At 43.6% G+C, this 21,361-nt stretch overlaps 1 protein-coding gene across 8 annotated transcripts in view; it reads left to right on the top strand.

Annotated features, from left to right (window-relative positions):
* The window catches only part of ENOX1 (ecto-NOX disulfide-thiol exchanger 1), a 612,162-nt gene that overhangs the window by 435,084 nt on the left and 155,717 nt on the right, over window positions 1-21,361 (top strand). For 7 of the 8 annotated variants that reach the window (XM_061170742.1, XM_061170743.1, XM_061170740.1 and 4 more), the window contains 3 exons: window positions 11,548-11,718; window positions 12,927-13,133; window positions 16,780-17,013. In XM_061170742.1, the coding sequence (XP_061026725.1) occupies window positions 11,548-11,718; window positions 12,927-13,133; window positions 16,780-17,013 (612 nt within the window). The remainder of the gene's footprint in view (window positions 1-11,547; window positions 11,719-12,926; window positions 13,134-16,779; window positions 17,014-21,361) is intronic. The other variant, XM_061170741.1, reaches the window with a different exon arrangement.

The following is a 21,361-nucleotide window of genomic DNA, read 5'->3' as shown; positions in this document are numbered from 1 at the left end:
CCTCTCTTCTGGTGTCTGGAGCCTGTCTTACTTCTCCGGCCTGAGTCCCAGATTAGGTAACCTGCTAGACTGCCTAGTTTTTCTTGACCTGTGACCCCACAGTGTGGTTGCTAAGTGCCAGTTCCCCTTGGACTGAGTCAGAACCGTGGATCAGGGTGGCTCAGGCCCTGTGACCTGCGAATGGAGTCTCCTGGCAAAGCTGGCCAGGCTGGCCTTGCGTTTTATCTGCTGCTAACGATCTCTACCCATCACCAGACCTAGAGTGCTACCAGTTGGCCTGACTCCCACCTCTTTTCTCTTATTATTCTCTGGCAACACTGTGTCCTGCCTTCTGGACCGCATTTGTTGTTCGCACTGACAGCTTACCTCTGTCCCCTCAGCCTCAGCCCAGCCCACACCTAACCTAGTTCTGTCCAGCCTTGACCAGAGACAGGCCTCTATTGCCATTCTTCCAAATAGAATCTAGTTCTCACCTTAAATATGAGACTCTTTACCAAGGCATTGCCTGGAAAGGGCAGAAAAGGGGCAAGCCACCGCTAGGGGCAGCAGACAAGAGAGCAGGAAGGATGGAGGGTAGCACAGCACGGGGCCTGTGGCCTGGCACAGGGCACACCTGACCTTCAGTGGCTGCCCTCCAGTGGTGGCACACTAGCTTGAACAGTAAGATCCCTTCTGATCTGCCTCCTAGGACCCCTCAGGTATTGTGGCCACACTGACACGTGCTCACTGTGCTGTAGCCTTGGATGATTGTTTGGAATTCTCCTGTCTTATCAGGCTCCCCCTGACTGATTCCTTCCTAGATGACTCTTAGTCCTTTGATCCTCTGTTCACGTTTCTCAGCTCTTCTGCTGAGTTTGGTCCTCATCCTTTATGCTGTCTTCAAACCCTGTGATTTCCCAAGTGGGGAACATGTAGCTGTTACCTCTGTAACTCCAGATCCTGAATAGTATGTGCCCAGCAAATGTCGAATGAATGAGTGAATGAATGAATGAATGAATTCAACTGCCATACCTCTAAAGTCTTGAACACAAAACCCCAGGCTGCCCTCTGAAAAATGCTCATCTAATTGATAAAACATTGGACTGTGAATCAGTCAACAGGATTTTTGTTTGTTTCTGTCTTGTCCAGTTGGGAAAAGACAGCTAAAACATTTGCTGAGCTTCAGCCTCACTGCTTCTGTGCTTGCAGCCAGCCAAACAAAGAGGAGGTGGACAGGGCCGCAGTCTTGGCAATAAGTAACACTTCTTCTTGTTTAAGTACAGTTTCGAGAAGAAAGTTCTATTATATGCTTAATTCGATTCTTTCTTCCTGCAGTTTCCACCTCCTCCCTCTTTTCCCTGAGTGGAATTGGAGCTCACTGTCTCTCAAGTTCACGGGGGCAGCTTTTCTAAGCAAGACAAGGAACTGACTCTGAGAATGTACATTCTCTCCTCACCTTTGTCTTGTGGTGCATGTGTCTCAGACTTTCAAAAATTGTGCCTTTGCTTTAATGCGTTAGTCCATAATAGACTCCTGTGCTCCTTTTTTTTTTTTTAAACATCTTTATTGGAGTATAATTGCTTTACAGTGGTATGTTAGTTTCTGCTTTATACAAAGTGAATCAGCTGTATGTATACGTATATCCCCATATCCCCTCCCTCTTACGTCTCCCTCCCACCCTCCCTATCCCACCCCTCTAGGTGGTCACACAGCACCTAGCTGATCTCCCTGTGCTATGTGGCTGCTTCCCACTAGCTATCTGTTTTACATTTGGTAGTGTATATATGTCCATGCCACTCTGTCACTGCGTTCCAGCTTACTCTTTCCCCTCCCCGTGTCCTCAAGTCCATTCTCTACGTCTGCGTTGTTATTGCTGTCCTGCCCATGGGTTCTTCAGAACCATTTGTTTTTGTTGTTTTCTTTTAGATTCCATACATATGTGTTAGCATACAGTATTTGTTTTTCTCTTTCTGACTTACTTCACTCTGTATGACGGACTCTAGGTCCATCCATCTCACTACAAATAACTCAATTTCATTTCTTTTTATGGCTGAGTAATATTCCATTGTATATATGTGCCACATCTTCTTTTTCCATTCACCTGTCGATGGACACTTAGGTTACTTCCATGTCCTGGCTATTGTAAATAGTGCTGCAATGAACATTGTGGTACATGACTCTTTTTGAATTATGGTTTTCTCAGTGTATATACCCAGTAGTGAGATTGCTGGGTCGTATGGTAGATTTATTTTTAGTTTTCTAAGGAACCTCTATACTGTTCTCCATAGTGCTGTATCAATTTACATTCCCACCAACAGTGCAAGAGGGTTCCCTTTTCTCCACATCCTCTCCAGCATCTGTTGTTTATAGATTTTCTGATGATGCCCATTCTAACTGGTGTGAGGTGATACCTCATTGTAGTTTTGATTTGCATTTCTCTAATAACTAGTGATGCTGAGCAGATTTTCACGTGCTTCTTGGCCATCTGTATGTCTTCTTTGGAGAAATGTCTATTTAGGTCTTCTGCCCATTTTTGGATTGGGCTGTTTGTTTTTTTAATATTGAGCTGCATGAGCTGTTTATATATTTTGGGGATTTATCCTTTCTCCATTGATTCGTTTGCAAATATTTTCTCCCATTCTGAGGGTTGTCTTTTCATCTTGTTTGTAGTTTCCTTTGCTGTGCAAAACGTTTTAAGTTTCATTAGGTCCCATTTGTTTATTGTTGTTTTTATTTCCATTTATCTAGGAGGTAGATCAAAACAGATCTCACTGTGATTTATGTCAAAGAGTATTCTGCCTGTGTTTTCCTCTAAGAGTTTTTTACTGTCCAGGCTTACATGTAGGTCTCTAATCCATTTTGAGTTTATTTTTCTGAATGCGGTTAGGGAGTGTTCTAATTTCATTCTTTTACATGTAGCTGTCCAGTTTTCCCAGCACCACTTATTGAAGAGGCTGTCTTTTCTCCATTGTATATTCTTGCCTCCTTTATCAAAAATAAGGTGACCATATGTGCGTGGGTTTCTCTCTGGGCTTTCTATCCTGTGTCGTTGATCTATATTTCTGTTTTTGTGCCAGTACCATACTGTCTTGATTACTGCAGCTTTGTAGTATAGTCTGAAGTCCAGGAGCCTGATTCCTCCAGCTCCATTCTTCTCTCTCAAGACTGCTTTGGCTATTCGGGGTCTTTTATGTTTCCATACAAATTGTGAAATTTTTTGTTCTAGTTCTTTGAAAAATGCCATTGGTAGTTTGATAGGGATTGCATTGAATCTGTAGATTGCTTTGGGTAGTATAGTCATTTTCACAATGTTGATTCTTCCAATCCAAGAACCTGGTATATCTCTCCATCTGTTTGTATCATCTTTAATTTCTTTCATCAGTGTCTTATAGTTTTCTGCATAGAGGTCTTCTGTCTCCTTAGGTAGGTTTATTCCTAGGTATTTTATTCGTTTTGTTGCAGTGGTAAATGGGAGTGTTTCCTTAATTTCTCTTTCAGATTTTTCATCATTAATGTATAGGAATGCAAGAGATTTCTGTGCATTAATTTTGTATCCTGCTACTTTACCAAATTCATTGATTAGGTCTAGTAGTTTTCTGGTAGCATCTTTAGGATTCTCTATGTATAGTATCATGTCATCTGCAAACAGTGACAGCTTTACTTCTTCTTTTCCGATTTGGATTCCTTTCATTTCTTTTTCTTCTCTGATTGCTGTGGCTAAAACTTCCAAAACTCTGTTGAATAAAAGTGATAAGAGTGGGCAACCTAGTCTTCTTCCTGATCTTAGAGGAAATGGTTTCAGTTTTTCACCATTGAGAACCAATGTTGGCTGTGGGTTTGTCATATATGGCCTTTATTATGTTGAGGTAAGTTCCCTCTATGCCTATTTTCTGGAGGGTTTTTATCATAAATGGGTGTTGAATTTTCTTGAAAGCTTTTTCTGCATCTGTTGAGATGATCATATGGTTTTTCTCCTTCGGTTTGTTAATATGGTGTATCACATTGATTGATTTGCTTATATTGAAGAATCCTTGCATTCCTGGGATAAACCCCACTTGATCATGGTGTATGATCCTTTTAATGTGCCGTTGGATTCTGTTTGCTAGTATTTTGTTGAGGATTTTTGTTCTGTGTTCATCAGTGATATTGGCCTGTAGTTTTCTTTCTTTGTGACATCTTTGGTTTTGGTATCTTGGTGATGGTGGCCTCATAGAAAGAGGTTGGGAGTGTTCCTCCCTCTGCTATATTTTGGAAGAGTTTGAGAAGGATAGGTGTTAGCTCTTCTCTGAATGTTTGATAGAATTCACCTGTGAAGCCATCTGGTCCTGGACTTTTGTTTGTTGGAAGATTTTTAATCACAGGCTCAATTTCAGTGCTTGTAGTTGGTCTGTTTATATTTTCTATTTCTTCCGGGTTCAGTCTCAGAAAGTTGTGCTTTTCTAAGAATTTGTCCATGTCTTCCAGGTTGTCCATTTTATTGGCATATAGTTGCTTGTAGTAATCTCTCACGATCCTTTGTATTTCTTCAGTCAGTTGTTACTTCTCCTTTTTCATTTCTAATTCTGTTGATTTGAGCCTTCTCCCTTTTTTTCTTGATGAGTCTGGCTAATGGTTTATCAATTTTGTTTATCTTCTCAAAGAACCAGCTTTTAGTTTTATTGATCTTTGCCATTGTTTCCTTCATTTCTTTTTCATTTATTTCTGATCTGATCTTTATATTCTTTCCTTCTGCTAATTTTGGGGGGTTTCTATTCTTCTCTCTAATTCCTTTAGGTGTAAGGTTAGGTTGTTTATTTGAAATGTTTCTTGTTTCTTGAGGTAGGATTGTATTGCTATAAACTTCCCTCTTAGAACTGCTTTTGCTGCATCCCATAAAGCAAACTGCTTTTGCTGCATCCCATAAAGCAAACTGCTTTTGCTGCATCCCAGCTTTTGCTGCATCCCAATTTTCATTGTCATTTGTGTCTAGGTATTTTTTGATTTCCTCTTTCTTCAGTGATCTCTTGGTTATTTGGTAGTGTATTTTTTAGCCTCCATGTGTTTGTATTTTTTACAGATTTTTTCCTGTAATTGATATCTAGTCTCATAGCGTTGCGGTTGGAAAAGATACTTGATATGATTTCAATTTTCTCAAATGTACCAAGGCTTGATTTGTGACCCAAGATATGATCTATCCTGGAGAATGTTCCATGAGCACTTGAGAAAAATGTGTATTCTGTTGTTTTTGGATGGAATGTCCTATAAATATCAATTAAGTCCATCTTGTTTAATGTATCATTTAAAGCTTGTGTTTCCTTATTTATTTTCATTTTGGATGATCTGTCCATTGGTGAAAGTGGGGTGTTAAAGTCCCATACTATAATTGTGTTACTATCAATTTCCCCTTTTATGGCTGTTAGCATTTGCCTTATGTATTGAGGTGTTCCTATGTTGGGTGCATAAATATTTACTATTGTTATATCTTCTTGTATTGATCCCTGGGTCATTATGTAGTGTCCTTCTTTGTCTCTTGTAATAGTCTTTATTTTAAAGTCTATTTTGTCTGATATGAGAATTGCTACTCCAGCTTTTTTTTGATTTCCATTTGCGTGGAATGTCTTTTTCCATCCCTTCACTTTCAGTCTGTATGTGTCCCTGGGTCTGAAGTGGGTCTCTTGTAGACAACATATATACAGGTTTTGTTTTTGTATCCATTCAGCCAGTCTGTGTCTCTTGGTTGAGCATTTAATCCATTTACCTTTAAGGTAGTTATCGATATGTATGTTCTATTACCATTTTCTTAATTGTTTTGGGTTTGTTATTGTAGGTCTTTTCCTTTTCTTGTGTTTCCTGCCTAGAGAAGTTTCTTTAGCATTTGTTGTAAAGCTGGTTTGGTGGTGCTGAATTCTCTTAGCTTTTGCTCGTCTGTAAAAGTTTTAATTTCTCCGTCAAATCTGAACGACATCCTTGCTGGGTAGAGTAATCTTGATTGTAGGTTTTTCCCTTTCATCACTTTAAATATGTCCTGCCAGTCCCTTCTGGCTTGCAGAGTTTCTGCTGAAAAATCAGCTGTTAACCTTGGGGGATTCCCTTGTATGTTATTTGTTGTTTTTCCCTTGCTGCTTTTAATATTTTTTCTTTGTATTTAATTTTTGATAGTTTGATTACTATGTGTCTTGGTGTGTTTCTCCTTGGATTTATCCTGTATGGGACTGTCTGTGCTTCCTGGAGTTGACTGACTATTTCCTTTCCCATATTAGGGAAGTTTTCAACTATACTCTCTTCAAATATTTTCTCAGTCCCTTTCTTTTTCTCTTGTCCTTCTGGGAGCCCTATAATTCAAATGTTGGTGTGTTTAATGTTGTCCCATAGGTCTCTGAAACTGTCCTCAGTTCTCAACATTCTTTTTTCTTTATTCTGCTCTGCAGTAGTTATTTCCACTATTTTATCTTCCAGGTCACTTTTCCATTCTTCTGCCTCAGTTATTCTACTACTGATTCCTTCTAGAGAATTTTTAATTTCATTTATTGTGTTGTTCATCATTGTTTCTTTGCTCTTTAGTTCTTCTAGGTCCTTGTTAAACTTTTCTTGTATTTTCTCCATTCTATTTCCAAGATTTTGGATCACCTTTATTATCATTATTTTGAATTCTTTTTCAGGTAGACTGCCTATTTCCTCTTCATTTGTTTGGTTTGGTGGGTTTTTACCTTGCTCCTTCATTTGCTGTGTGTTTCTCTGTCTTCTCATTTTGCTTATCTTACTGTGTTTGGGCTCTCCTTTTCGCAAGCTGCAGGTTCATAGTTTCGTTGTTTTTTTTGTCTGCCCCCAGTGAGTAAGGTTGGTTCAGTGCATTGTTGGGCTTCCTGGTGGAGTGGACTGGTGCCTGTGTTCTGGTGGATGAGGTTGAATCTTGTCTTTCTGGTGGGCAGGACTGCATCCAGTGGTGCGTTTTGGGGTGTCTGTGACCTAATTATGATTTTAGGCAGCTTCTCTGCTAATGGGTGGGGTTGTGTTCCTGTCTTGCTAGTTGTTTGGCATAGAGTGTCTAACACTGGAGCTTGCTGGTCGTTGAGTGGAGCTGGGTCTTAGCGTTGACTTGGAGATCTCTGGGAAAGCTTTCACTGTTTGATATTACGTAGAGCCAGGAGGTCTCTGGTGGACCAGTGTCCTGAACTTGGCTCTCCCGCCTCAGAGACACACGCCTGACACCCGGCCGGAGCACCAAGACACTGTCAGCCACACGGCTCAGAAGAAAAGGGAGAAAGAAAGAAGGAAAAAAATAAAATAAAGTTATTAAAATAAAAAATTTTAAAACAATTATTAAAAATAAAAGAAAATTAAAAAGTAATTAAAGAAAAAAAGAAAGAAAGAAAGAAGAGAGCAACCAAACCAAAAAACAAATCCACCGATGATAACAAGCGCTAAAAAAGTATACTGAAAAAAAAAACCAGATAGACAGAACCCTAGGACAAATGGTAAAAGCAAAGCTCTACAGACAAAATCACACAAAGTCCACCTCCTCAATTTGGGATGATTCGTTGTCTATTCAGGTATTCCACAGATGCAGGTACATCAGGTTGATTGTGGAGCTTTAATCCGCTGCTTCTGAGGCTGCTGGTAGAGATTCCCCTTTCTCTTCTTTGTTCGCACAGCTCCTGGGGTTCAGCTTTGGATTTGGCCCCGCCTCTGCACGTAGGTCACCTGAGGGCGTCTGTTCCCCGCCCAGACAGAACGGGGTTAAAGGAGCAGCTGATTTGGGGGCTCTGGCTCAGTCAGGCCGGGGGGAGTGAGGGGTACGGATGCGGGGCGAGCCTGCAGCGGCAGAGGCCGGCATGACGTTGCACCAGCCTGAGGCGCGCCGTGCGTTCTCCCGGGGAAGTTGTCCCTGGATCACGGGACCCTGGCAGTGGCGGGCTGCACAGGCTCCCGGGAGGGGAGGTGTGGAGAGTGACCTGTGCTCGCACACAGGCTTCTTGGTGGCGGCAGCAGCAGCCTTAGCGTCTCATGCCCGTCTCTGGTGTCCGTGCTGATAGCCGCGGCTCGCGCCCGTCTCTGGAGCTCCTGTAAGCGGCGCTCTGAATCCCCTCTCCTTGTGCACCGCGAAACAAAGAGGGAAGAAAAAGTCTCTTGCCTCTTCGGCAGGTCCAGACCTTTTCCCGGACTCCCTCCCGGCTAGCTGTGGCGCACTAGCCCCCTTCAGGCTGTGTTCACACAGCCCACCCCAGTCCTCTCCCTGCGATCCCACCGAAGCCCGAGCCTCAGCTCCCAGCCCCCCCCGCCCCGGCGGCTGAGCAGACAAGCCTCTCGGGCTGGTGAGTGCTGGTCGGCACCGATCCTCTGTGCGGGAATCTCTCCGCTTTGCCCTCCGCACCCCTGTGGCTGTGCTCTCCTCCGTGGCTCCGAAGCTTCTCACCTCCGCCACCCACAGTCTCCGCCCGCGAAGGGGCTTCCAAGTGAGGGGAAACCTTTCCTCCTTCACAGCTCCCTCCCAGAGGTGCAGGTCCCGTCCCTATCCTTTTGTCTTTGTTATTTCTTTTTTCTTTTGCCCTACCCAGGTATGTGGGGAGTTTCTTGCCTTTTGGGAGGTCTGAGGCCTTCTGGCAGCATTCAGTAGGTGTTCTGTAGGAGTCGTTCCACATGTAGATGTATTTCTGATGTATTTGTGGGGAGGAAGGTGATCTCCACGTCTTACTCCTCCGCCATCTTGAAGGTCTTCAAAGGCTGCATTCTGCTGATCTTGGAGAGCCTCCTGGAGAGGCTGGGGGTGGCTGTGTCTCCTGCTGGGGACACAGACCCTAGCCTAGCAGCAGCCACAGTCAAAAACTACTTCTACCCTGTGGAAGCTGGAAGACGCTGCTGGCAGGCGTGTGGTGAGATCCTCCTGTGCTCTTGGAAAAAACAATTTTCATCTGTTCATATATTGTTAAAAAGTAATGGGTTCATACTTTTTTTTGAAAAGTCTAATCCTTCCCACTTCTTCCTCTCAAATACTGAATCTCAGATCCTTTGATGTTCAGCATAATTTAAGTGTTAATTCCTTGCTAAGCTCTTTTCAAGCTACTACACTCACCATGCAGATTTCATTCAACCCCACAGTCTCTTTGTATTAATGTCTCAGAAAAAGCAAAGCAACTCTTGCTCTGTATTCAAATATTTTGCTCAAGAGTAGTATCTTTTGTCCCCATTTCTGAAGATGTATTTATTTATTTAGCCTTCAAAAAGAAAACACAAGTCTGCTACAACTAAAAGAGAACACAAGAACTGGGCTTCTCGTCTCATTTTGGGAAACATCTGGTTATTGTAATTCACGGAGCTCTCATGCGGTCCTGAGTGGTTTCAGCCTTAAATCACCCTGTGTTGGCAAACAATAGTAAGGGCCAGTCCAGGAAAGGAACAGACCAATCTCATGTATGGAATGAGATTAAATAAAGGCATCAGCATGCCAGTATTCCCATTACCAGTATTTCTATTTCTAATATATCCTCCTGAGAAGCCAGTGTGTTATTTCAGTGATGATGACATTGGAAGCCATTCTGTTCTGGAGCTCTCCTTTAGAATTGGCGTCCGGATCAGAAGGCTACATCTTGGTTTGTTTTAAAGAGTAGAGTACATTTGTGGTAGTGGCATGTATTAGGTAAATGATCTAGTTGGGTCATTCTAGGTGGAAACTTCGAAGTGGTTAAAAGAAATGTTTTTATATCCGGAGCCAGAGACCTGGACCCTAGTTCTGACTCTGCCATTTGATTGCTTTGTGATGTTGGAAATTTTACTTTACTGCTTTAAGCCTCGATTACTTTAGCTGTGAAATGGGAATAAGACCTGTGAAACTTGATGAAGATTTCAAACGAATAACCAAAGTGTGAGTCCTGCCTCTGTCACTTCTAAACTTTTACGTCATTTGTACTTCGCTTTGTTTTGAACAATTATCAGTGAAGAATCCTGGAGTCCTAGGAGGCTAGTGCTCCAAGAGATTATCCACTCAAAAGCCCCGTGTGAGAGACAAAGAACCTGAGAACCATAATTATAGAAGTACCTCGAATGTCAGGGTGACTGCTTTGAAAGAGAATGCTTATTTGACATTTACACTGAGGGTTTCTTCAAAAAGGCCAAAACCAAGAAACAAACCCAAAACCCCACCTCATTTTACTGAAGTAAGGCTGGTATGCAGTCAAATTAAATGGATTTCCTCATAAATGGGACAGCAGTCCTCTTGAGCTTATAAATCAGGATACCCTGCTTATTCTGTTCAACCCAGAAGAGGAATGGAAATACCCAGAGCAGCTGGAGGAAAGCTGTAATAAACTTCTTCCTAGAAAGGAAAAGTCCATGCTGGTCCTTCTGTATCCCCTGGAGAGTCTTAGTAAACAAAGCCTATAGTTGTCACTTCACCTGCCTCTGGGCTTATCTGACCTTTCAGCACAGGTAAGCAAAGGGTGAGGCCATGCAGGGGCCTAAGGCACGGGCTGGCTGGACGTGAGAACCACAAAGGAGAGGGGGCGGGAGGGAAGAATGGGAATGATCTAGAATAATGGGGAGAAAAGGAAAACAAGAGAAGGAAATTTCATCCCTGAGAACTATAGTGGAGGGTCACCACGGCTACTGCTGGGGGCATCTGTGCTTATGTTTGTATCACACCACCAATGAGAGTATGTTATCTGAAAACAGAAAAATTCTCAGGAGAGGGATCCCCTTGCAGCTACTCTAGAAACTCAATACATCTTAACAGTCCCTACTCTTAGAAAGGTCTTACTAATTAAAAAAAAAAAAAAAATCCCTGTATATCACCTTTGAAATGACTTGCTTTATTATCCCATTAAAAAAAAAATTTCATTGTTTATATTGGAAAACTCATCCTTTTTGTGCCCTTCCATATTTTATGCAGGGCATAAATTTGTATTTTTTATACAACAAATAATGATTTCAGAAGGGTGGTCAATTATTTGCTGATTGAATTATAGGAAGAACGTGTGATTATCCAACAGAACTCAGAAATGTATATAGCTAATTTTATGCCCGCATGTATCTAACCCAGCCTTAGTAATTATAATCACTCTTTGTTTTTTATTTCCTGGGGGGAATAGGTTAGGTTGGACCTGAATGCATCATTATAAAGTATGCACATATAAACTGAACTTTCTTAAATCGAGGTCACTTGGGTAAGAAGGCTCTTTTGATAAAACTGGGTTGACAGTTGTATTCACTGGGCACTTCAGTGTTAAATGATATTCTTCCCACATCCTGGGTCATAAGGCAGTCACATCTACATCGAAGTTAAGAAACAGAAAATCGCGTTCACAATAACAGCAAAGCTTCATGGTGCGTGGTTTTACACTTGAATACGCTGTGTTCTGTCCTGCCATGTTAATATTTTAAATAATATAACTTCCTTTCCATGTAGCATTAAGTTCATCTTTTATTTTCTCTTTACCTTTCTGAAATAGCTTTCCATATTGCTATATTTATGCCAGGAGAAATTCCTAAAACGTAGGAAGCATAAAGTCAAATCATCTTTGCAGGAAAACAGCAAAAGTAACAACAAAAACCAATTTAAGATCCTCCAGCCAAAATGATATCTTGTGTACTTCACAGACTCAATCTGTGTACCAGGCTTTGATCCAGGCCTCAACATGATGACGGGGATCACCCCTATTAACCCAATGATACCAGGCCTGGGGCTGGTACCTCCCCCGCCAACAGAAGTGGCTGTCGTCAAAGAAATAATCCACTGCAAAAGCTGTACTCTTTTCCCCCAAAACCCAAGTAAGTGATATCTGTGAGAAGTATTTGATCATCGATTTAAGTTTCTTTCTTTTTAAATATGGTATTGCATTCATTTTCAGATGTGACTCAAAGTTCTCCCACCTAGGTACACAGAGTGGGGATCATTCTACAGAAGTCCTTCGTCTCTAGATTAAAACAAATATGTGGGTCCCTGTGTCTATTCTAGGAGCTGAATTGACACCACGAAGGGAGCATGGGTGATTGGGGCATTAAGCCAGCATTAAGAACCTTTCTGCATGCAACGAAGTCTAGCATTTGCTGCAGATCAGAGTGTGAAATATGTGAACACTTCCATCCATCTATCACAAATGTGGGAGAGAAACTCTGAAATGCGTTTTGCTAGATGGAAAACGGAATTAATTTGGCAGTTAGCAATTTGGTGATGGAGGGGAGTGGGGAGCCTGCATCTCAGAGTTCCTTGACCAGACTGCATTCGCTTGAAGGAAACATACATTTGATGAAATAAATAGGCCAGTTTTTTTTTTTTTTTTTTAATTTAGCCTCTGATACTAAATTTATGGGCTTAAATAGCTGGGATTTTTTTTTTATTCATATTAATCAGTGTTGCCTTTTTAAAGTGGACTTTTCAGAAGATTGCTTTTTATCTTTTTATGCAGCCTCCCTCAAATTTAGTAGTTTGCTCATTTAAATGTGAATAATAAAAAAAAAAAAAAGGAGGGAGTGGTTTCAGGCCTTGTGTTTCCCAGCCAAGTAAGTACTGCGCCTGCTTTCAGGCTCTGCGCCCTGTCCTGCCCTACTGCTCCATTATCCCGCAACAAGACAAAGCAGATAACAGGCCTCGGTTTTTCATCATGTTTTCATTTCATCATGCTTTGTACTTCATGAAGTTTTTTTTTTTTTTTTTCCGATTTTCTGGGCCTCTGTATTATGAAGGAGAAATGAAATTATGGTAACATTTGCTTTATCTCTGTTCGCGGACGAGCGTAGCCACTCCGTGTAGAAATGAACACAGAAAGTAAAGAAAGGTGGGGAGGAGGAGGGGACAGGCACTGAAAACCAGGGCAGCCTGCCATCTGTGTAAATCACTCTAGAAATCCATCATTACTCAGAATGGAGAAAGTTAGTCTGCGAGTTTGACTTTCACCAGGTGAACCAGGAAAAAAAAAAAAAAAAAAAAAGCAACTGTAACTAAAAGGCAAAACCCTCTGTTTTGTTGTGATTCTCAGATCTTCCACCTCCCTCCACAAGAGAACGACCTCCCGGGTGTAAGACCGTGTTTGTCGGAGGATTACCAGAAAACGCCACTGAGGAAATCATCCAAGAAGTCTTTGAGCAGTGCGGTGACATCACAGCGATTCGGAAAAGCAAGAAGAATTTTTGTCACATTCGCTTTGCCGAGGAGTTCATGGTTGATAAAGCCATTTACCTTTCTGGTACTTTGCATCACATAAGGGGGTTTTCTCGGCGCTTTGTGATGTTTTGTTATGTTAATATGAGCGTATTCCCTTTTGCCTTAATGCACAATAAAAGTCCTCACAGTTTGGGGCTGGAGAAGGAGGAATTCTGCCCTTTCCTTAGGCTGCCAGAAACTCCCTGTTAAGTCTGTGAACGCACCTCCCTGCTGCAGACACGGTGTCCCACCATCCAGGCTTTAGGAATTCCATCAAGTTTCTAATTAATGTTCTCAAGTGCTTCTTAGATGGGAAGCAATATTATGAATACTGAGGACCATTATTATTATTGGATGTAATTCTCTGGGGAAATAAAGTCCTCTCTCAGCATAATTTCAGTTTTTCAGAAGTGGTTCACTTTCTAGACACCAGGGCACCAGATCAAGATGAGCGCCTTGCAGAAAGTGGTCCTCGGGCCTGAGGAGTAGGCCCAGCATCACCGCGCAGTTGCTAGTGCATTTGGCCTGGTTAAGCCCGCCCCACCATCCCTGCTTCTCTGGTGCCATTTATAAGTGAAATTTTTACAGAGGTTGAAATTAAGCCTCCCCCTGCCTTCCACCCTATGGGTGTTGGAGCAAATGTATGGAGCCTGTCAGCAAGGCCTTTGCCAAATCTAAGCATCGCAGAGCTGGTATTGAAATGTAGCTTTGGAAGGATGTCTTTTTAGATTTAACTCACTGTCATTCCCTCTCTGTCTCCATCTGCATATTTCAGTCTGTCACTCAGCACGTCACTTCCCTCTTCCAGAGGCAAAGCTAGTGGGGAAAAGTGGGAAAAGAAGAGGGGAAAAAAATCTGAACATTATTACCAGGTTTACTTAACTCTGCAGTCAGCCCCTATTACCATAAAATTGTCTTGCAAACCCCAGAAGCCTTGGGGTTATTCCAACACTGCAGAGACTTTTCTGAGCTAGATAGTGACCTGGAGAACTTTAAAACCCTTATTCCAATAAAACCTGACAGTGGAAAAGAAAACCTGAAAGTATTCCAGAATGGAGGTGGACGATAAAACATCGAATAAAAATACAACACTCATATCTCTCACAAAGTCTTGAGCTACAGCATCAGAGTAATCTATTAGACAACTGGGGATTCTGTTGAGTGTATGGCACTGGCTTTCACATGTCTCGGGCAAGATAACCTCTCTCTGAACCTCTCTTTTCTGCAAAATCGAGATAGTAATAGTGCTACCTCATCGGATTGTTATGAGGAATGAATCAAAATAAGGGATATTAAGCGCCTAGCAGGGCACGTGCAACATGGGAACCATTCAGTAAGTGGTTGTTTTTAACACAAATATCCTGATGATGATAGAGTAGGAATCCTGCCCTGGGAATTTGGGTTCTAATCACAGCTCCACCAATACAACTATGACTTTACCCCCACCTGATTAAATGAAAGGGCTACAGTAAATCAGAGGTGCTTTTCAACACTGACATAACACAATGTTTAGAACCAATCAGAAAACTCATAGTACGTTGCCAAAGATGAACAGTTCCAAATTTAGGCACATGAAAGTTTCAAATTTATGCCTTGATGCTATATTTTTTTCAAGCTCTGACCCGGGCCCCTGCCTGACTACCCCTTGGCATCAGAAGGAGCCCACAGCAAAGGCCTCACCTCCAGCCTACCTGCCTGAGTACACAGGGGTCTCCCAGCTCTGCCTGGGCTGCCCTGGCAAGGTTGCAGCATCTTCCTGGGAAGATCTGAAAGACTGACTGGGAGGGGCAGGAAGGAAGGAAGGCAGGCTGCGGCTTCTGCGTAAGAGCTCCCGCAAGCCCTAGCCCAGCTGGATGGCCTGTCTAATTTTAGGACCACAATCACATTTGAAGGCCAAGCTAATTTTAGACTCAGCCTCATCATGGCCTCTTTTAAGGCCTTAATGATGGTGTTTTGGTGAAAGAGAGGGTGATTTTTGGAACCAGAAATGTCTGAAAAGTGATGCTCTGGACATGACCAGGGGAAAGTTGCTTGGCCAGTTGGGACAGCTGGCCAGTCTTGCCATTCTGCCTGCTCAGCTGTTATGTATATATCACCATGGCCTGCTGATTTGTTCAGTTTCCACAGCCCACAACCAAGATAGACTCTGCTTTAGCATTAATTCTGCCCCTCTGTGATCAGATGTTTGCTTTTTTTCTTTTTGCTTGTGAACACTTTTTTTAAAATTTATTTATTTTCTAACATCTTTATTGGAGTATAATTGCTTTACAATGGTGTGCTAGTTTCTGCTGTATCACAAAGTGAATCAGCTATACGTGTACATACATCCCCCAATCCCCTCCCTCTTGAGATGTTTGCGTTTTTGATAGGTATTGTTATGTCTTCCCAGTTTGAGAGAGAGAATACCTTTTAAACCTGGGAGTGAGAAGGTCATAACGGGAATCAGACTTGAGATCTGTTTCACATTTGTAACTTTTCAAAGGTGTGAAGTACCCTACTGGGGAGAAGCCAGCCTCTCCTGGGATTTTTCAGCTGAGTTTCAACCCCAAATGCTAAAATAATCCATTGAAATCTACCACAAGATCCTGAGCACCAGTGCAGTGCAGCCTAGCATTTCACAGTGGTGCCTCATTTGCAAAGTCCCTGCACAGCAAAAGTGCTTATTTTGCTCTCTCTTCTGGCAGCCCCTGACAGCAGGGATCCTGCTGGGACCTGAATTTATGTTTTTAAAAATCTGAGTACCCCAAACTGAAGAGCAACCTCAAAGCCAAACCTCCTTCCCTTGAAGTTAGGCTGGCGGTCTGCTTTCAGTTCTGTTTGTGTTGATTTCTCAGATCAAGTTTCTGCTTATAATCTTTATAAGTTGTGTAGCTCACAGTAAATCCCCCAAAGACTTCCAGGCCCATTTTTTGGTCTAGCTCTGGGCTCTCACACGGGCTCCTGTGGCCTTCAAAGATTGCATGGACAATTTGTGCAGTGCTGCGTGCCAGATGAGGTGCTGGAGGGCTGTAAGGAAGGCCGCGGTGAGGCCTCTTGATTGAAGGTAAAATATTCTCCTGCGTGCCCCAGAGGATAAGTGGAAATAAAACAGTATTGCAAAATTGCCTTGGTAATTGTGGCTTTTGCAGCTGCCGAGAGAGAATGGAGCAAGCAGCATTTTCTAGGAGAATGAAGCAATAGCCTGTGAGTGAGGTGTCGCGGAATTTACCTTGTAGATCTTTTTAAATATCATAGATAATCTTTATTAACTCGCACTCCACCTCTTTCTAAAAAATAAAAGTAAGAGGGCTTATGCAACAGAGTTACAGTAAATTGAAAATATAAAATTGAGGCCATAAAAAGTGGAGGGGGGGAAAAAAGCTACATGCCCAATATTTTTCTGATCTTCCTGGAAGCCAGAAGGAAGAAGGAGTTAGGATAAGTGCCCTGGTTCTTGAGATCATCCTCTTGGCAACATTGGCTTGAAGACACCTCCCAGTGGAGCGTTTATCCCCAAATCTGTAATAGGCGTACCTTGGGCCGTGCTTCTGGATGGCCTCGGAGAAGGATAACAGCTTCCCACCTCCTATGGGAAGGATGTCCTTTGTAAGGGAAAAGGAAATCAGTGAGAGCTCCCCTGGCCCGCCATGACAGTCGTGCATGACAGCGTTGTGACAGTGTGATGTGACCCGCCTTCCCACTGGTTTCAGGTTACCGGATGCGCTTAGGGTCTAGCACGGACAAAAAGGACTCAGGCCGGCTGCACGTGGACTTCGCCCAGGCCCGGGACGACTTCTACGAGTGGGAGTGCAAGCAGAGGATGCGCGCCCGCGAGGAGCGGCACCGGCGCAAGCTGGAGGAGGACCGGCTGCGGCCGCCCTCGCCGCCGCCCATCATGCACTACTCTGAGCACGAGGCCGCGCTCCTGGCCGAGAAGCTGAAAGGTAGGAGCTGCGCGCGTTTGCTTCCTCCGCCTCCCCGCCGGCCATCGCCCGCCGCCAGGGCAACAGCGTGATCCCCAGGCGCAGGGCCCCGGCGTTTCTCCTGTCCCTTTGCGTGCTGAGTTCATGGGACCGGGGTCACCCGGGCTTCCTCCTGCTGCCCGGACAGAGCCGTGCCCCTGCCCAGCCTTCTCCCTGAATGTGTGTGTATATCGACCAAACTCAAGCAGAGAGGGGCAGAAGAGCCCTCAGCACTAGCCCCGTAGCAGGCCACCATCTGACTTCCTACCCCTGTTGAATGACCCAGTGTCTTCTCCTGCAGGGGGGCAGGTCCCGGGGCTCCTCCAGGTCTGTAGTTTGCACCTCTTCTGGGCTCTTAACAAAGCCCCCCACCCCCGCCACAAGGCTCATCAGAAACCGTGCTGGGGCCCGTGCAGGACAGAAGAGAAATGTAGAATAGGGTCCCTGTCTTTGGAGATGGAGGGGAAGGGACCCTCCTAACATCTAGGGAAGAATTAGAACTAGAAGTGAGCATGTGTCATTTCTTTAACTGTTTTCTGTGCTCCTCTCCCGGGTTTGAGGCCCTGGGGGATAAAGACAGAGAGATGGAGGCTTTAGTACCTGCCACAGTGAACTACGGTTGACTGGGGAGAGGCCAGATTTGGAAGTTAGGATGACGTGTGTGTCAGTTCTGTTCCATTATTGAGCAAAGTTGTTTGACTCCAGCAACATGGGTGCACTTTACAGGCAAGTGATGGTCACACCCTCCTCAGTCTATCGGGCGTGTCAGGTTTCGATGAAAAAACAGGTCATGGTCGCTGGCCACGATGAACTGTAATACAAAGCCAATGACATGATTGTCAACCAACATATGAGCAACATGCTTTGAGAACTCACGGACAAGTGTGAGTGGTGTTGATGACAGTGTCAAGAAAGTCTCCACAGAGAAGGCCGAACTTGAACCTTGCAGGATAAACAAGATTTGTTTCCCCAGGAGAAGAAAGGGCCTGAAGACATTCTTGTCAGAGGCTGGAGCTCAAGGAGTAAAGACAGAAGGAGGCAGAGGGGAATTGGGCACAGGCGGAGAAAGGCAAGTCGCTTCCTCGGGGGAACGTGAGAGCCGCTTGGAAGTTTACAGAACGAAGGTGAAGCTGGGAAAGCAGCCTGGGGCCAGATGGTGAAGCCCCGAGGGCTGCCACCAGATTTGGGTTTTATTCCATAAACAATGGAGAAGTCATTAGGAGAGGAGAGATGCGATTGATCCTTGGAGTGTTTTAGAGCATAGCTGGCAGTGTTTAAAGTAGATTGGATGTTTTCACTAAAGGAAATATGAAAAGCTGCCTGAAACCTATTTTAGGAAGATAGGAAGTTGGCATTCTATTTCTTTGAAAAAGGATTTTTTTTAAAAAAGGCTTCTGTTTCTAGCCCTCATCCCCTGCTCCAGCCTTGGGAACCCCTAATCAGATGCAGTTGCCACTGAAACTGTTGACTTGGAAAAAAAAAACAAAAAAAAACCACCTCACCTTGTAAGAGCTGTGAGTTGAGTTTATTCAGTGTCTTATTGAGAACTCCAGCTCAGGAGACAGCCTCTCAGAGAGCTCTGAGGAAGTTTTCCAAAGAGGTAAAGGAGGAAGTTAGTATATATGTGATGTTGGTGAAGGGGGTGCCTGCACCCAAGCACACATCTCAGGAGAAGGATGCTGCGAGTCACAAGGAACAGATATCTTAGTTAATGGCTTTAGTACTTTTCTAAGTATGGGAAGATGCAAGAATTTGGGTTCATAAAAGTTTCTCCTGAAAATATCTACCCGTGTGGAAGCCTGTTCTGCCAGTTTCCCCAGAGCACAGAGTGCCGCATTCCTTTTCTCTGCCCTGGATTCCTTTCAGGGTGTGTTGAAGGTCAGTGACTGCAGTGGCTAATGACCTGATCCTTGTAGAACCTTCTTTAGTTGACGTAACCATGGAGCACCTCTTATTGATGCCCTTGGCACATGCTCTGCTGCTTCGAGAAGGCGTGTCTTACCATCATAGGCTGTGGCTGTCCCTTTAATAAAAAGCATGTAAAATGCAAATGCAGACGTCCTCTCACTTTTCCCTTCAGACTAGAGTCCATAAGGAGTGGGCAGAATGAGAAAGAGCAACATTCTCAAGCAAGAATGTTGATTTTGGAACAAATAGTTTTTTCTTTAATATCCAGTACGTTGTGTAGTCTCAGCTAATGAGCTGCAGCAGCTAAACTGTATTCGATCGTGTCCACACCTAGAAGTGACAAAAACTAGCACCTTGGCGCTGTGACCCCGTGGAGGAGTTTCAGGAAAGTTTGGCATCTACGTTAGGTTCTTTTTAAGAAACCAGCACAGAAGTGTCTTTGCGTGTAAGAGGTCCACAGCATTGCCTTTCCTGTTAGAGGATAGCAGATTGGGAAGTCAGTTTGGTAAAGTCATTTGCAAACCTTGCCATTTCAAAACTATATATTTATATAGATGAGTATAATTTGAAGAATTTAGAAGCCGTACCTTTGCCAAGTACTGTGTGATCCCTTGAGGAGAGAACAGATTGGAAATTTTAATAGATGGCAGTTACAGTAAAATGAGCTGGCTGGGGCGACATCTTAGGCAACAGTCAGGTAATACCAAGCTTGACAATTTCAACCCAAGCACAGAGTTTGGAATATAAACAGCATTTAATTGCTTAGGAAATTGGCTGCCTCTGAGAGGAAATCCACTCCATGCTCCTGATAACGCTGAAAAGCCAGGCAGGAGGAGCCAAGGAAACTCTTTCCCTGAAGATGATTTCCTTGATGTGGGGATGTAAAACACCATCAAGACCTCAGGTGAAAAAAAGCCTGGATCAGAAAGGAAATGGAAATACAATCTGAAAATACCTAATTGGATTTGATTTTTTTTCCTCCCCTGAGAAATCTTGCTATCTCAGGTTTATTACAAGCATTTTTCCCCCCCATTTTACATCATACTCGTTTATCCTTATAATTTTCTTGTGGAAAATCAGCTTTATCCAGCAAAATCTGTACTAGCCAAGTCTTTATTATAACCGACAAGGCCCTCCATATCCTGCCCGGTGGTAAAACTATGCATACAGTAGATGCTCAGTAAATTAATTCCTGTCTCTCTTTCTTAGCTGTTTGGAGTTAGGAGCGTGTTGCATTTCTGGCCAGCAAGTGCTACCAGGAATGATGGGAAGCGTCAGGAAGTGTGATGTGCCCTCGGGCATCATTCCACTCACTCCACAAGTATTCGCTGAGCTCTTTGCCATGTCCTTGACACTGTGATGCCAGGGAAGCAGCACACAAAGCCCCTGCCTCACAGAGTTTAGGTGTAGTTTAGGTTTCTTGAGTGACAGAGGCAATTCCAAAGCTCTTCCCACTATTATGCATGGGAAGTGCAGCGCGCTAGCCCGGGTGTGGTAGGCAACCCAGCCCGGCAGAGGTGGGGTGAGAGAGGGGTGACCTTCTGGGACCAGGTAGCCCCGATCCAGTGGTCCCTGGGTCTTCTGAAGTCAGAGGAGACACTGAGTTGTAACGGTGTAGCGTCTGAGGCACTGATCACCCAGTGTCTGTTATGGTTAATACAAATTCTAAAAAAGAAGATGAGTGGGCACCCTGCTGATTAAATAGGCATTGTTCTGAGACAGTTCAACTTAATGAAGACTGACTGGGAAGTAACTGCTCGGAGATCCAAAGTTTATAGCACGGCTTTGAGAAAGTGAGAAGAAGCTCAATACCACCATAATTACACTTTTTTGGAAACAGTAGCACCAGGCAGATGAGATAATGAATTTCTCTTTGTCTAACACAGACCATCCACCCCTGGAGGAGCCCAGTGTTTGGACTGTGGAAGGGAGAGATTGATTAGACAGTGAGGAAAGATGATCTCCTGATTCACTGGGGATTTCTCCTGGCAAGAGCATTTACAAGTTTTTGTGTACTTTTTCCCCCTTTGGAAAGCATCACATGATCTTTCATTGTGTGATGAATGAAGAGTTTCTCTCTGAATCAGGTGAAGTTTTGACAAAGCTTTGCAAACATTGTCCTTGGGATTCCCTGATATGTCATCCAGGATACAGTCTTCCTGCAATCAGCATTTGTAATTTCTGAGGACTAGTGTCTGATGTGCATACAGAATGGCCCCCGATCAGCCTGCCAGAGGGAGAAACCGCGGAAGTGGTTGCCAGCATCTTGCTGAGATGGTTGTCAATATTTATGGTTCTGAGAAACTAAAAAAATCAATAATGCTCTGAGCCAAGTTGAAGTTCCATTAGCTAGAAGCCAAGCTTCCTTCTCAGGGCAAAGGAAATATGAAGCACTGGAACCTGTTTGAGAATCACGTCCTTG

This window comes from Eubalaena glacialis, chromosome 16, assembly GCF_028564815.1.
Source record: "Eubalaena glacialis isolate mEubGla1 chromosome 16, mEubGla1.1.hap2.+ XY, whole genome shotgun sequence".
Classification (NCBI taxonomy): Eukaryota; Metazoa; Chordata; class Mammalia; order Artiodactyla; family Balaenidae; genus Eubalaena; species Eubalaena glacialis.
This window is presented reverse-complemented; position numbering and strand designations above follow the sequence as displayed.